This window comes from Chiloscyllium plagiosum, chromosome 36 (genome assembly GCF_004010195.1).
Source record: "Chiloscyllium plagiosum isolate BGI_BamShark_2017 chromosome 36, ASM401019v2, whole genome shotgun sequence".
NCBI classification, from domain to species: Eukaryota; Metazoa; Chordata; class Chondrichthyes; order Orectolobiformes; family Hemiscylliidae; genus Chiloscyllium; species Chiloscyllium plagiosum.
In genome coordinates, this window is record NC_057745.1 from 938,782 (window position 1) to 955,761 (window position 16,980).

Sequence of the window (16,980 nt, forward strand, 5' to 3'; positions counted from 1 at the left end):
CTTGCAATGAATTGGAACTGTTCAATCAAGGGTTGGTAAGGCGTTCAGCCCATCAAATCAGCTCTGCCATTCAATCATAGGTTTTTCAATTTCAAACCCATTTTCCCTGTAAGCCTCGATCCCCTTGACAATCAAGAACCCATCTGTCTCTGTCTTAAATATACTCAATGACCTGGTCTCCGCAACCTCCTGTGGCAATGAATTCCACAAACTCCCCACTCTCTGGCTGAAGGCGCTTCTCCTGCTCTCCATTCTGAAAGGTCTTCCCTTTACTTTAAGGCTGTGCCTTCGGGTCCTAGTATCTCCTACCAACAGAAACATTTTCCCAACATTCATCTATCTTGCGAGGTGGAGATGTTGACAAGATGTGGTAACCGTGTGGTAACATGACATGATGCTTAAATATTCAACTATGCAAAACTGTTGATATCAAATATTTGAGAAAGACACTGGGCATAGACTTTCCCTGTAATTAATGCCTATTAAATCAAAAAAGTGTAAATGCTTCTTCGTTAAATTTTAATATATGCACTTTCCATTTACTTATTTCTTTTGAATTATTTAATTACTTGCTAAGATGCAAGTACGGGAAAATATTTTGTACCCCCAGCTGTAAAACGAGTGGCTTTTCTCTATGGATAATGAGCAAAGTTCTCTCTCCAACACCTAGCCCCGTGCCTCACTGGGGCTCTCTGCGGGACGCTCTTCAGAGGGTCCATGTTGTCTCAATGAGCCAAATGCACTGTCGGGATTATTTGATTAGTCACAGCTGCCTCCATCTCACTTTATCAATGTACCTTTCCATTCCTCTGTCCCTGTGTAACTGTCCACATGCCTTTACCCACACTCTATGGTAGTGAGTTCCATCGTCGCTAGGAAAAGAAGTTTCTCCTGAATTCACATTTAGATTTATTAATGACTCTACTTGTGGGCGGCACGGTGGCACAGTGGTTAGCACTGCTGCCTCACAGCGCCTGAGACCCGGGTTCAATTCCCGCCTCAGGCGACTGACTGTGTGGAGTTTGCACGTTCTCCCCGTGTCTGCGTGGGTTTCCTCCGGGTGCTCCGGTTTCCTCCCACAGTCCAAAGATGTGCAGGGTCAGGTGAATTGGCCATGCTAAATTGCCTGTAGTGTTAGGTAAGGGGTAAATGTAAGGGTGTGGGTGGGTTGCGCTTCGGCGGGTCGGTGTGGACTTGTTGGGCCGAAGGGCCTGTTTCCACACTAATGTAATCTAATCTAATCTACTGTTTACGGCCCCATAGTCTTGTCTCATTGGCACACAAAAACATCTTCTCTACATCTACTGAGCTCTTTCGTAATCTTAAAGACCTTTTATGAAGTCATACCTCAATCCTCTCCTTTGTAAAGAAAGCCCCCAGGCTTGTCCAGTCTTGCCTGACCATTACACCCTGTCAGTTGTGGTATCAGCCACGTGAAACTAAATGGAGCAGAGCTGTGTTCTGGGTTTGAGGTGATATCATCATCAATTCACTTCACAGAGACATTAAACAGAAAGCAGACGGATGATTCTACAAGCAGTGTTGGTCTGACTGAAACAGACATGCTTTGAACCAAGAAAATTGTTTGTTTTATCTTAGTGTAAATGAAAGAACATCAAAACAGCTGCTCCCAGATCCTTGTACAGAAATATAAATTGCTGGAGAAACTCAGCAGGTCTGGCTGTATCTGTGGAGAGGTGGATGAGTTAATGTTTCGAGTCCAGTTCATTAGTTCTGAAGAGTCACTGGATCTGAAACATTAACTCTACTTTCTCTCTACACGCTGCCAGACCTACCAGACTTTCCATCAATTCCAGTTTTGTTTCAGATTTGCAGCACCCATAGTTTTTGTTTACGCCAGATCCTTGTTTCCTGATGAAGTCATGAATGACCCTTCCTTACTGTGTTTAAAAGGGCAGACCCCAACTCGGAGAACCCTCCTTAGCTGTCAGACATGGGTCTGCATATTTGGACACAAGGTAAGTGCTTCTTTTATCTGGCACCTTATAGTGATGGGCCTTTTGTGCTCTCTGCAGTTTTGTTGCTGGTGGCATTGTTGTTGTGGGAGTTGTTTGAGCAAAGGAGTCAGGCTCAAATTTCATGGAAAAAATCCTTTTGCTGACAGCAGTTTCTAGATGCACGATCTGAGTTTGCTGTACTGGTAGGGACATCAAAAACAGCAGTAGGCCAATCAGCCCTTCGAGTTTGCTGTGCTGTTCAATATGGTCACAGCTGCTCATCCAACTCAGTCTCCCGTTCCTGCTTTCTCTCCATACCCATTCGTCGCTTAAGAACCATATCTAACTCCTTGCAACCAATTCAGTGTTTTAGTCTCAGCCACTTTGTGACAGAGAATTCCACAGACTCACCAATCTCAGTTTCTAAATGGCCTACCCTGTATCCATCAACTTTCATCCCTGGTTCTTGACTCCCACACCATTGGGAACATCTTTCCTGCATCTTGTCCTGTTAGAAGTTTGGAGATTTCAATGAGAGTTGTGTGTGTCTCCCTCTCTATCTCACCAACTCCCCCCACCCAATTCTTCTAAATCCCAGTGAAAACACTCCGAACCAATGCAATCTGTTTTCCCAATGTGAGGTACTTGCGATGTTTGTGCTGGTTCTACTGTTGTGCAGCAGTATACTCAACAAAATCACTCAGCATTGCTCCCTGGCTTCTTTTTATTCCAATCTTAAAGACCATATGAACAGTCTGCATTTTCAAACAGTGCTTCCATTTCCAGCCTTTCTGGTTTTGCAGATCGATCACACTATCCGTGTGGAGGAAACTTCCCAGGGAAACCATCCAGGGATGTGTAGGGACTGTACAGCGTTCAATAAACAAAATAAGTTTTTTTTTGTCAAATAGTTAAAATATTACATGGAAATGATTAACAAACATTAAAAGTCTAACAGTTCTGAGGGAAAATGTCTTGCTACTAACCCGGTGTACTCGATATGTTTAAATATGGGAGCTGGTCGTTACAATTGTTAATATCATGGTCTCTGCACTTTTAATAAAGTCAGAAGGCAGGATAACTCTTGAACATCACAATAACAAAACTCCACACTTTGTTACTCAGTTCCTGGAGGTTACTAATAGTTAATCACTTATTCTAACAGACTTATAAAGCACAACAGTCTCAAGAGCTTCATGTTGGTTATGGTGGAAGGGATGGGAGGTTGAATGCAGATTTTTTTCCTCCTTGTTTTAAATTCCTTCTTGAAATCTTGATGATTCACAAAGTCTCCCAGCAGTGGTTGAATTCGTCCATTACAGGTGGCTTTACATGCCTGACGGTACCACCCAGAGGGGAGAAGGGGTGCCCAGACTGTTGGTCACTTGGTGCCATCCGTTGATTCAATGTCCCTGGGCGGACAGCTCAGGTTGGCTGGTATCAGGTGTCACTGAGAAGGCTTAGCAGGGACCGCACCTTGCAGGCAAACCATCGCCTGAGGGGACAAAAGTATTCATAATGGAACTGTTCAAATTCAGGGGTCTGCCGTATATCACGTAAAAAAGTAATGTCAATATCTGACTCTGTAAGCCCTATCAGCAGCAGGAGCAAGGCAAACAGGAGGCCTATGGTCACAAGCAGCAAACGGACCACACTTAAAACAAACGTATTCACCTGTTCCCTCTCGGCCCTGTCATTAACACCTTCTGGTAAGGCACTAGCCCCTCTTCCAGGCTCCTCAGGCTCCAATGGGGCACTGATATCACACTCTTTCTCCTCTTCAATGCCACAGTTGCCAGTGCTGCTGCCATTGGTTTGCCGAGGAAGAATTGATTCCAGACCAGGGTCAGACACTGGAGTGGGCAGGACACTGTTGGCTGGGCTATATAGCTCATCCGCTATCACAGAGCTCGCTTCATTGCCCTCTGCGGCAGTGCTCTTGCCTGGACGGGCACCAAACGTGTCTGTGTGTGAGGTCGATCGCACTGGGGTCGAGTGGGCACTGTCTCGGAGAGACTCTAACCCTGAAAGAGAGAGAATCAGTAACTGAGAGTCAAGTGAGACATAATCTGCAGTTCTTCTGTTTTACTTTAAGACTTGATCTGGTACTGGGTTGGTAAGATAACCGTGATACAGATTGCAAACAGGAATCCCATTCAGAAATGCGTGATCTTTTCTCTCACTCGTTTACAGAGAACGCAACTGGATCAATTCAACTCACAGAACTTCATTGTTGGCTGAGGTGATAATGTTTATAGGTCACAGAATCCAGAGACAAAGAAAGTTTGGGAGCAGAATCCTAATTGTAAATTACTGTATGGGTTGAATGAATGTGATATAATTTCACTCACACTTAAACTTGCAAAGTTGCAGTTTTGGTATTTCAGGGAGAATTGTTTCTGAATTATATTGCCTTGTCCTGGAAATAAATGGGCAGTTTGTACTAATCACAATCTGCAAACAGGAACCGGGTCAAAGCCTGAGAAATGAGGCCATTTTTTGACTGGCATTTATTGAGGAAAGTTTTAAAGAGGAAATAACTCCCAGTACTTCAGAAAACTACCCCCAACTTCCAGGGTGCAAACACTGAAGCCAGTCACAGAGAGAAGCAGCAGACTGGTCTGCAGTTCCAAATCAATCAGACACTGGAAATTTCAAATTATTGCAGTAAGGCAATCACTTAGAGCAAGATTCTGCAACTTTCTGTTTTTTATTCCAGATTGTTTTAGCATTTGATGAATTAACAGGAACTTATGCTTTGATGTCAGGTTTATACCACACATTCCCAAATTTGAGTAATTTACATGATTAGCTCAGATCAGCTGTCAATTACAGCCCAGTTCCTGGTCTGAATGTGAGTACATATATTTGTGTATCTCAGCGTGAGGGTTTGTATCTGCATGTTTGTGTGAATCTCACTGTCTGTAAAACTGAGCCAGGAGTAGGTCATTCAGCCTGCTCCACCATTCAATTTGGATCATGGCTGATCCCCTCTCTCAATATCAATCTTTGTTTTCTCCCCGTACCCCTCAATGCCTTTAAAATCCAAAAAAAAGCAGTCTCTTTCTTGAATATACTCAGTGACTCTCTGTAAGGGTCTACGTGTATTTCAGTACATATGGAAATATCTTTGCGTTGGGCAGTGATGCTATTCCTGTAATAAGATGTAGGGCCTGCAGAGGGTGTGCTTGAGCCATTTTATGTGAAGTTAAGTTTGCTTTTGAATTCTCCCATGTGCTGCTAGAAATTACCACAAATCCCACTTCACTAAAGAGGCTGAGAACATACATTTCTGAAAGTTTCATCTTACATTTCTCCTGTTCAAAAACACACTTCACCAACTCTGTTCAGCGAATAAACAGCTCTGATCCTGCAGCAGAAGCTGAAACAGCACTGTGCTCTGTGACCACACACTTCTCCAGAGGATAGTTACAGCTTTAAACCAAATGGTGCTCTCCCTGATGCAGGTGCAAATGTCCTGCTGGCATGGAGAGCTTCCGGCCCAGGGAATGCTGCCTGGAGAGCTCCTGGTTAACGTGCTGAGGGACTGCATGGATGTGAAGATCAGCGAACAGAAATGGTGCGTTGGCAGAGGGCAACAGATGGAAGTCGAGGAGATCCAAGGCTGTCAGTCAGTGGAGGGATTTGGTGAGTTCAGCAGACAGAGCACATCCAACTCAGATAACTCACATAGACGTACTTGCATCCCGTTGCCAAGTCTCCCTTTATTTACACGTGATAGTACTGCATTGATAGTGGTCTGCCTTTCTCCGAGTGACAACGATGTTTGACATTCCTGTTAGCTGTCAACTGGGATTAGATTGGCCACGATTGGACCAGATTAACAGCCCCAATCTCAAAACTCTTATTTAATGATGTCCATCTGGCTGACCTTGTGACAATCACAACACAGATTGAGTGAATCCTTAGAACAGAATAATGGCAGCAGGAGGATATTTAAGAGGGAAATCAGGAGGGCAAAAAGGGGACATGAGATAGCTTTGGCAAATAGGGTTAAGGAGAATCCAAAGGGTTTTTACTAATACATTAAGGACAAAAGGGTAACTAGGGAGAGAATAAGGCCCCGCAAAGATCAGCAAGGCAGCTTTTGTATGGTGCAGCAGGAGATGGGGGGGAATGAAAAATACTCATTTAGTATCAGTGTTTACTGTGGAGAAGTCATGATTTGGAGATGCCGGTGTTGGACTGGGGTGTACAAAGTTAAAAATCACACAACACCCGGTTATAGTCCAACAGGTTTAATTGGAAGCACACTAGCTTTCGGGACGACGCTCCCTCATCAGGTGATAGTGGAGGGCTTGATCGTAACACAGAATTTATAGCAAAAATTTGCAGTGTGATGTAACTGAAATTATACATTGAAAAATTGATTGTCTGTTAAGCCTTTCATATGTTAGAATACAGTGTATTCTAACAGATGAAAGGCTTAACAGACAATCAATTTTTCAATGTATAATTTCAGTTACATCACACTGCAAATTTTTGCTATAAATTCTGTGTTACGATCGAGCCCTCCACAATCACCTGATGAAGGAGCGTCGCTCCAAAAGCTAGTGTGCTTCCAATTAAACCTGTTGGTCTATAACCTGGTGTTGTGTGATTTTTTTACTGTGGAGAAGGACGTGGAAGAAGTAGAATTTGGGGAAATAGATAGTGACCATCTTGCAAAATGTCCATATTACAGAGGAGGAAGTGCTGGATGTCTTGAAACGCATAAAAGTGGATAAATCCCCAGGACCTGATCAGGTGTACTCTAGAAGCTAGGGAAGTGATTACTGGGTCTCTTGCTGAGATATTTGTATCATCGATAGTCACAAGTAAGGTGCCAGAGGACTGGAAGTTGGCTGACGTGGTGCCTATATTTAAGAAGGGTGGTAAAGACAAGCCAGGGAACGAGAGACCGGTGAGCCTGACGTCGGTGATAGGCAAGTTGTTGGAGGGAATCCTGAGGGACAGGATTTACATGTATTTGGAAAGGCAAGGACTGATTAGGGATAGTCAACATGGCTTTGTGCGTGGGAAATCATGTCTCACAAATTTGATTAATTCAGTTTTCTGAAAAAGTAATAAAGAGGATTGATGAGGGCAGAGCAGTAGCTGTGATCTGTATGGACTTCAGTAAGGCATTCGACAAGGTTCCCCATGGGAGACTGATTAGCAAGGTTAGATCTCATGGAATACAGGGAGAACTAGCCATTTGGATACAGAACTGGCTCAAAGGTAGAAGACAGAGGGTGGTGGTGGAGGGTTGTATTTCAGACTGGAGGCCTGTGACCAGTGGAGTGCCACAAGGATTGGTGCTGGGCCCTCTACTTCTCATCATTTATACAAATGATTTGGATGTGAGCATAAGAGATTTAGTTAGTAAGTTTGCAGATGACACCAAAATTGGAGGTGTAGTGGACAGCAAAGAAGGTTTCCTTAGATTACAACAGGATCTTGACCAGATGGGCCAATGAGCTGAGAAGTGGCAGATGGAGTTTAATTCAAATAAATGTGAGGTGCTGCATTTTGGGAAAGGAAATCTTAGCAGGACTTATACACTTAATGGTAAGGGCCTAGGGCGTGTTGCTGAACAAAGAGACCTTGGAGTGCAGGTTCATAGCTCCTTGAAAATGGAGTCGCAGGTAGATAGGATACTGAAGAAGGCGTTTGGTATGCTTTTGTTTATTGGTCAGAGTGTTGAGTACAGGAGTTGGGAGGTCATGTTGCGGCTGTACAGGATATTCGTTAGGTCACTTGGAATATTGCATGCAATTCTGGTCTTCCTATCGAAAGGATGTTGTGAAACTTGAAAGTGTTCAGAAAAGATTTACAAGGATGTTGCCAGGGTTGGAGGATCTGAGCTACAGGGAGCGGCTGAACAGGCTGGGGCTGTTTTCCCTGGAGCGTCGGAGGCTGAGGGGTGACCTTATAGAGGTTTGCAAAATTATGAGGGGCATGGATAGGATAAATAGACAAGGCCTTTTCCCTGGGGTCAGGGAGTTCAGAACTAGAGGGGCATAGGTTTAGGGTGAGAGGGGAAAGATATAAAAGAGACCTAAGGGGCAACTTTTTCATGCAGAGGGTGGTATGTGTATGGAATGAGCTGCCAGAGGAAGTGGTGGAATCTGGTACAATTGCAACATTTAAAAGGCATTTGGATGGGTGTATGACTAGGAAGGGTTTAGAGGGATATGGGCCAAGTACTGGCAAATGGGACTAGATTAGGTTAGGATATCTGGTCAGCATGGACAAGTTGGGCCGAAGGGTCTGTTTCTGTGCTGTACATCTCTATGACTCTATTTACTCATATTATGGTTCAAGGTTCTGCCTTCCCTACTCCCTCCCACTAACGTGCACATGCTGTACCCTGCACAGGGGAAGCTTTCTGAGTGGGAGATTTGTTGATGAACATCAGGACGTTTATCCAATATTGGAGAAGACATGATGAAAATATTCAAAACAGGCTGAGCCCTGTAAGGGATCAAATCGAGTTGTTTGCTGCAGTGCAGGGGCCCAGGTGTGAATTGCAAATGTTCCACATTCGGCTAAACTGAAGGAGTTTCTTCTTCCAAATAATTTTTGGGATGTGTATGTTGCTGTTAAGACTGTCAGTGACTGAACTCTGCAATTCATATCTCCACTCATTCGTGAGATAGTGGTGTTGATCAGAAAGTGTTGGTGATGAGAAAGTGATGGCAATGAGTCACTTTCTTGAAGGACTGCAGTCTGTGTGAAGCAGGGATATCCACAGTGTTCATGGGGAAAGAATGGGAGGAATTTGACCCAGCTACAGCAATTAAACTCCAACTCAGGATGGTGGTGAACTTGCATACTGAGTGGTGTTCCCATGGATCTGGAGCTGTCCTCCTTGTAGATGATAGAGGTTGTAGGTTTGGGGAGGTGCAGTTGAAAGAGCCTTGAAGAGTTGCAGCAGTGCATCTTGTTGACGCTGCTGTTACTTTCCGTCAGCTGGAGGGAAAGGATGCTGAAGGCAGTGACTGGGATGCTGCTCCAGTGAGATCCTTTGTTTTGGATGGTGTTGAGCGTATACTTTCCCTGGTGGTTTTCAGAACAGTTTGTCAAGAGAGTTTGCAGAATTGAATTGCTCCCCACTACAGAAGGTTAAACTGCACCTGGGTCTTAAAGAGAAACAGATTGATTGGGTTAGTGACCTAATGGGTTTATTAACAAATGGCTGAACTATTCAGAGGTCAAACCCTATTGGTAATTTGATAATTTTAACTCCATTTAAATATTCTGGGAGATAAACAGCTGACATCAGAATTAGTGAGTGTGGAGCCATCACAAAGGTTCATCTGAGTCACAAACATCTTTCAGGGAAGGTTAGTGTGTCATCCTTACCTGGTCACCTCTACACGTGACTCCAGTGCAACAGCATTAGGCCTGCCTCTTAATCTGACTCTTAAATGGTTGAGCATGCTCAGCTGTAGCAAAATACTATTGGACAGCTATGGGAAGGCAGAAATAAATGGCTGCCTTGCCACTAATGCCCACATCCGAAAGATGAATCATGTTGGCAAATCAGAAAGAGCATCCACATGCTGCTAAGTACCGCTCCCCCTTGAAAAAGGACTTTACTGCTCTGTGTTACTGACAATCCTCGGATAGACAAGTAGTCGGCATTGCCGAGGTGGAACACAAGGGGAAAGTTGCTTTTCAAGTGTTTTCAGGAGAATGAGGCATTGGGTGTGCTCCATACAAGATATTGTTAATTTTCAATGCTTCTGTTGTTGGAATAGATTGTATGAGGTAAGCTCAAGGACTGACTTCCTGCTCCCACTGAGTTCAAAGATTGGACTCAGCCCGGAAGATATTGACTGGGGCTCCTGGAAGGTCTGGAAGCACTGACCCTGTGCGAACTGCCCGAGACATTTAAACTTCCAACTGGCAAATCCCCCACTCCCCAGGACCCTCCAAAACAAATGTCTCTGACTCTTGACCTGGGATGCTTTCCAGCAGGTTGACATGGAAAATCTGGAAAATCCTGAAAAATCCTAGGGTGACATTTCAACTAGTATTTTACACAGAAAGACACACACACACACCGACAGACACACAGACAGACACACACACAATCTAAGCTCGGTAAAAATAGCAAGTTTTGAGGAATATTTTAACGGATAAGAGGGAGGTTTAAGGAGGGGATTGATGAAGGCACTACTGTTGGAACACTAACGATGAGCAGCATTGCCCCAGTAAGATTCTGGCTCTGGTTTTCTGAATCTTTTACCCATGTCAACAGTGGAATAATTAATGACAGGAACTTCTACATAAAAGCCCTCTCTACACTATAATCACACAAAATCGACCCTCAGAAACAGTGTTAGATATTTCACATTTTCAACACTAATGACAACTTTCTTTGCAAAATTCAGGTTTCAGTTTCTGACTCAGCGGCTGCATTGAATGGGACTGTAGAGTCTTTCCTTTTTGCTGTTTTCAAACAGAGACACAAACACACTGGCCCCTCGGTCAATCCCTGGACAATGCAGCTTTCTTTCTGTCCTCAGCTGGAAGAATAACAAGCTTTTACTGATTCAGAATCTCAAAGCCAATAATGGGAAAAGGGCCTGGGTTCGCACACCTGATCACTTCCCGCTAACCCACATGGATTTGAAAGGCAGATGTGCTGGCCCTGTGATCCGCTAATCTATGATAAATAATTCAAACCAGAGTGTTAATGTATTTTTAATATCTAGATCAACTGCACCTGAGCATTTTAACTGTTAAATATTGTTGACTTGCTTTCCCAAGTCTCACAAGGTGCACATTAGTGTTTGGGAAAGCAAAGGTAACTTCAAAGGCGCTATTCCAATGCAACATAGGTAGGAAACACTCATCAGGTTGTCCAGTGTAGTCAGAAATTTATCATAAAGTGCTTAGTCTCACACAGATCATCTGAGAAATGTAGGAACAAGTGTAGGTCATTCAGTCCATTCAGCATTAAATATGGTCACAGCTGACTAAACACTTCTGTATCTTTTACCCACTCCATCCCCGTAACTCTGTACACCAACGGGAATCAGAATTCGATCAATCTCTCCCTCAAACAGACTCCAAGACCGAGCCTTGACAGCCTCTGTGGTAGAAAGTTCTAGATCCACAACTCTCTGAGTATCAGAGACCATAGAATCATTTCTCCTCATCTCTGACCTGAGTGGTATCCCACTTCTTTATAAATGGTCTCCCCCACCCCCAGGTCTACACTCCCCAATTGGGGAAACACCTTACGGACGCCTAAAACAAAACGCAGAACTACAGATGCTGTAAATCTGAAACAAAAACAGAAATTGCTGGAATAACTCAGCAGGCCGGGTAACATCTGTGCAGAGAGAAACAGAGTTATTGTTTGGACTACAGTGAGCTTATCTGCTGAAGACATGGGGTGGTGATGGGGTGTTAAGGAGGAAGTGATAGGTGAAGCCTAGAGAGAGAGGAAAGCAGTTAAGTAAAGGGGTGGATAATACTAACAGGTGAGAAATAAAAGCTGCTAATGGGTACCGTAAGTACCTGTAGGTGAAAGTGTGTTAGCTGAAAGCGGTCCATGTGATAACAGGACAGGGCCCAGCTATACCACATTTTCCTTTAATCTCTTTAAACCTGTGGTTATGGGTATGTTCGCCAAGCCGATTTGCAGACATTTCATCCCCTGTCTATTGACATTTTCTGTGCAATGGAGCCTCCACACACACACAGTACAGTGGCGCTTCACAGGGGGCTCCAAGGCACCGAAGATGTCACTTAGACACGGATGAAACATTTGCAAATCAACATCCCCGCTCAGCGAAACACAACAACCAGCATCCGAGCTACAAATCTTCACACTAACCTTGGAGCCCTTTAAATATTTTGTGAATTTCATTCTTCAAAACTCTATATAAGACAGGCCATGCTTCCCCAATCTGTCATTCCAGGACCAAGTCTGGAGAGCCTGCACTGCTCACTCTATGGAAATAATAGCTTTGCTGAGATAAAGCGATCTTTACTGTGTTCTAACCAATTCAACTGGACTGGCAGGAAGGTGAGAAAACTACCGTCTCTTCCTCATCATGATCAAAGTCTTCAAGCTATTAAGAGGAAAAGGCAGAGTAGATAAAGATAAGACTATTTTGACTGTTTGGGGAATTCTAGAACTAGGAGACATAGTCTGAGAATGAGGGCCAGACTGCTCAGGAGAGATGTTAGGAAGCACTTTGACACACCAAGGGTGGGAGATGTTTCCAAGCTCTCTTCACAAACAGCTGAGGAGGCTGCATGTTAATTTAAAATCTTCTAGATATGTTTTTATTAAGCAAAGGTATTAAGGGATATACAAAAATAGACTATGGATCAGCCACAATCTCAGTGAGTGATAGTTTGAGGGACTTGATAGTCTACTCCTATTCCAATCTCCTTATTAACCTCAATCCATTAACAGCATCTTTGAACTTTGCCACATAACAGTGTTTAATGTCCCCTGGGTCTCCCCCTGGAGTTAGGGCTCCTGACCAGGATCCCACTGCTCCCAGACAGAATGGTGATGTTTTTTTGTTGTTTTATGGGATGAGGGCCTCACTGGTAAGGCCCATCCCTAATTACCCTCTGAATTGAGTGGATAGCCAAGCCATCTCATAGGGCAGTTATTAGCCAACCACATTGCTGTGGTTCAAGAGTTACATGGAGCCAGACTAGGTAACATCTTTGAAGGATATTAGTGAAGCAGATGGGCTTACACAACAGTCGATGATAGTTTCATGATTACCATTACTGAGATTAACTTTCATTAAATTTCGTTGCTGCTGGATTTTGAACTCAGGCCCTTAGCTTCTGGAGTATTAAATGCAGTGATATCATCACCATCTCTCCGACTGGATAATCACACCTGGAAACTACTGTTGTATATGAAACCAATTGCAGTCACCTCACTCCCATGCTATAACTATCCTGCATTCATTACATCCTGTTGAAACTTGCCATAGTTTTGACAATTCATACAGACTCCTGTTGAATAGACTATTGGCTATAAAACAGACCGTTGGTCTTCAATCTACTCCCCCATCTCAAATTCATCAACTGACAGGGTAATGCCTTCACTAATTTTGGTGTTTTAAGTCCATGAATATTTTGGTGGTTGTTGTAATTTGAGAACGATAAATATTTGAGCTCCTTTGATCCCAGTGCATTATCAAACAGAAGAGGGTGGTTTTGCTGCTTTCGTCAGCTGTTCTGAGTCACCAAAGTACAACAGAGCCTGACAAAACGCTCAAACTGGGGGGTAATTACAATTAGCAAGGAAACGTCACACACTCAAAGCTCATTTACCTCAGTAACAGCAGATCAATGTTTGTTAAAATCATTGTAATCTGTTGGATAGTCCCTTACCAGCCAGTCTCAATCTTGTTACCGTTTTCAAACTGTGCCCATCAATACTTTGTTTCCTGAGTTAAAAATCACCCAACACCAGGTTATAGTCCAACAGGTTTAATTGGAAGCACTAGCTTTCGGAGCAACGCTCCTTCATCAGGTCATAGTGGAGCGACGCTCCGAAAGCTAGTGCTTCCAATTAAACCTGTTGGACTATAACCTGGTGTTGTGTGATTTTTAACTTTGTACACCCCAGTCCAACACCGGCATCTCCGAATCATTGTTTCCTGAGTTTTAACTCACAACAAGCCACCTGACAAGCCTGTGCTCCTCAGCCTATTCTAACGCACATCCCAGCAACACCACCATTTTATAGTTGTTTGACTAAGGGGAAGGCCTAGTGGTTTTATCACTGGACTGTTAATCCAGAGACACAGGCAATGCTCTAGGGATCTGAGTTCAAATCCCACCATGGTGGAATATGAATTCAATTAAAAAACTCTGGAATGAAGAGTCTAATGAATCCATTCCTGGCTGGTTTGGGAATGAAACTGCTATCCTTACCCGGTCTGGCCTACATTTGACTCCAGACCCCAGCAGGGTGGTTAACCCTTAATCAGGGATAGTTAATAAATGCTGGCCTAGCCAGTGACCCCCTCATCCCATAAAAGAATTTTATAAAACCTTGTTTTTGAATCCATCTCCCTCCCTCACTCTGTCCCAGTCTCTGAAGCTTCCTCTGGCCCTAATACTTCTGTGATCCCTGTGGTCAGTCTGGTTTCTTGAACATCCCAGATTTTTATTGCTTGTCTGTTTTAGTAGTCACATTCCCATCCATGGAATTTTCTTTGGAAAACTTGAGGTCAGGGGTTGACTGAAGATGTGAACTCTGACAGCAAGAGGTATTTGCTGTGTAAGGGGTTGAGATATTTTCCAATCAACCTATCCACAGAGAAGTGATGATACACCTGTGGAGAGAGTGGGGCTTGAAACCCAGGTTACAGCTGAAGGACTGAAAGGTTTAATAAGAAGCCAGGCCTTCAGCTGTTCTCTTCTTCCTGCCCTGAGTTTTTCAATTTGTTCTGGAGACTATAAACTGTACCAGCTTTCCTGTTTCATTATTGTTGCCAGGGAAGTCTTTTGCTAGTTGTCAGCAGTCCTGAAATATCTCAGCTTGCAACAACACAGGGCTCCTTGGCTTCGTGTGAGCAAATAAGGTGCAGCCAAGGTCATTGGAGTTGGAAATGAGAAACTAGCGAACTATTTAACTACTGACAGCTGGGAGAGTAGCAATGGACAACATTTACTCTGTCTTTCAGGCAAACACAAAAACATTTCCTTTTTCAACAAATTTTGTCTATTATTTCCCAAAATAAGAACTTAGGAAAGGAGTCAGCCAATTAGTCTTTGAATCAGGTTTGCTCTTCAGCATGATCATGGCTCACTTCCCTCCACAATTCACGCAGCTGCCCACACCTGGGTAGAGTCCATCTCTGAGGTGAATATACTTGATGGTTATGAGGGACAGTAAGGAAATGCTTTATGATATTCCCTCAATAAATTCTTCCCCAGTCACTTCAAACTTTGAGATTAAAGGATACAAGGAGTGTAAACAGAGCATTTAAAAATTCTTCCAACAGCACCTTCCAAACCTATAGCCTCATACGACACAACAGCAGATACATGGGGACACAGCCATTTTTAAGATGGTCCTTCAGTATCACTGTATCAAAATCCCAGAATTCCCTCCCTAACATTACTGCAGCACACGGACTGCAGCAGTTCAAAAAGACCACCTTCTCCAGGGAAGTTAGCGGGATTTGGTGGCATTGTGGATAAAGTCACTGTGCTAGTAATCCAGAACGTTCTGATGGAATGCGTTCAAATCCTATGAATCTAGGATTAAAGATGAACCCAATAATGACCTGTCAACTATCACAAAAGCCTATCTAGTTCACAAATACCCTTTAGGGAAGGAAACATTGTGGACAGTGCAGTAGCTCAGTGGTTAGCACTGCTGCCTCACAGGGACCCAGGTTCGATTCCAGCTCACAAGTAACAGTGAAATAATGAGGGGGATTAATATTGATGAGGGCACCAGTCTCTGTACCTACAGAGAGCTGAGGTACCTACTTCCAGCTGAAACCTAAAACTCAAAACTGGGCTCAGCTCTGACTTTGTGACACAAAGTAAAGCAGGCAGATTCTCCCAGTCTACACCCACTCATGAACGATGCTCACTTGGAGAGATGGTGACACAGTCGTATTGTCACTGGACTGGAGACACTGAGGCCTGAGATCAACACAGACGCCAAATCAGCTCATGGAATTTAATTTCAATTAATTACATTTCACTGTGGAATCATTACCCATTGTCATGGAAACTTATTTGGCTCACTAATGACTCCAGACCCATAGCAATGTGGGTGACTCCTTCAGAAACGGTGGAATAACTTACCTCAGCTCAATGGCATTAGGGAGGGGCAGTAAATGCTGGTTTTACCAGTGATGCCCACATCCCCATGAAAAGATTAAAAAGACCAGCGTTCACGCCATTTGGAGCAAGTAAACAAAAAAAATAAACAGGAGCAAAATTCCCTAATCCCGAAATATTTAAATAAAGATTGGGACATTTATAACTCACAGAGTAAGACTGAGAGTATCCCGTGTGAGGGCCGATATCACTGTTATGCTGTCTGTGTTTGTCCACCCAATGCACAGCATTAAGCCAGTCAGAGACTGTCAGACTGCTGAGAGTAATCGATGGTACCTGATCCTGTACACAGCTGGCTCAGGTATTGTGTAAACCAGAAACAGTGAGGCTGTTCTGTACCACAGCCACCTGACTCCCAAGTGACTCTGTCACAATACTTGCATCTGCGTCACACATAACATCTATTAATAGATGAGGAACAGTTCAGCACTTTCTAAAACTCAGGAGCTGCTGCCCTGTACTTTGTGTTTTTAAATGCTGACTGACTTTGCTCCTCCATCACCCAGCCCCCATCCCCCTTCCCCTTTCCAATCTCTGTGAACCCTTCCATGTCCATTGCCCTCAGAGATCCCTGCCCTCCTCTCATTCTCACATCAAATGCATTGCTCTTTTTAATTGCTCCACCATTGATGACTGTACCTTAGCAGCCTGGGTGCCAAGATCTGAAATTCCCTCCGTAAACCTCTCCAATTCCCTCTCCTCCTTAAAAATACTTCTTAAAAGCTACAACTTTGATGACAGCTTTGACTATCCAAGCTAATATCATGCTTTGTTTCGTAACTTTCCTGTGAAACACCTTGGGATGGGTTACAACATGACACGCTCTATATAAATGTAGCTTTTTGCCTTTGGTGTCTTTTCTGTCACTCTACAGCCTGGCGCTACTGAGGAGACTACCTCAGGGAATTGTGGACTGGAGTCTGAGACTGTGGATTGGAGGAAGATCACCAGTTATCGGGTACAAGGAGATATGTGAAAGCTTGGGTATAACAGGTACTAACCTCAACCTTAATTGTATATTTTCCTGAATTGTATATCAAACCCCAATTTAACTTCGTGGGCGGCACGGTGGCACAGTGGTTAGCACTGCTGCCTCGCAGCGCCAGAGACCCGGGTTCAATTCCCGCCTCAGGCGACTGACTGTGTGGAGTTTGCACGT

At 43.8% G+C, this 16,980-nt stretch overlaps 1 protein-coding gene and 1 long non-coding RNA gene across 6 annotated transcripts in view; both read right to left on the reverse strand.

The window, feature by feature from the left end:
- Nucleotides 1–2,664: 2,664 nt before the first annotated feature.
- Nucleotides 2,665–16,980, reverse strand: part of LOC122540881 (FERM domain-containing protein 5) — a 249,103-nt gene continuing 234,787 nt past the window's right edge. For 4 of the 5 annotated variants that reach the window (XM_043677107.1, XM_043677109.1, XM_043677110.1 and 1 more), the window contains one exon: nucleotides 2,665–3,982. In XM_043677107.1, coding sequence (XP_043533042.1) covers nucleotides 3,399–3,982 — 584 coding nt within the window. In that variant the 3' untranslated portion in view covers nucleotides 2,665–3,398. The remainder of the gene's footprint in view (nucleotides 3,983–16,980) is intronic. The other variant, XM_043677108.1, reaches the window with a different exon arrangement.
- The window catches only part of LOC122540882, an 18,974-nt gene continuing 10,997 nt past the window's right edge, over nucleotides 9,004–16,980 (reverse strand). The window contains exon 2 of the long non-coding RNA XR_006309442.1: nucleotides 9,004–9,103. This is a non-coding gene — a long non-coding RNA (uncharacterized LOC122540882). The remainder of the gene's footprint in view (nucleotides 9,104–16,980) is intronic.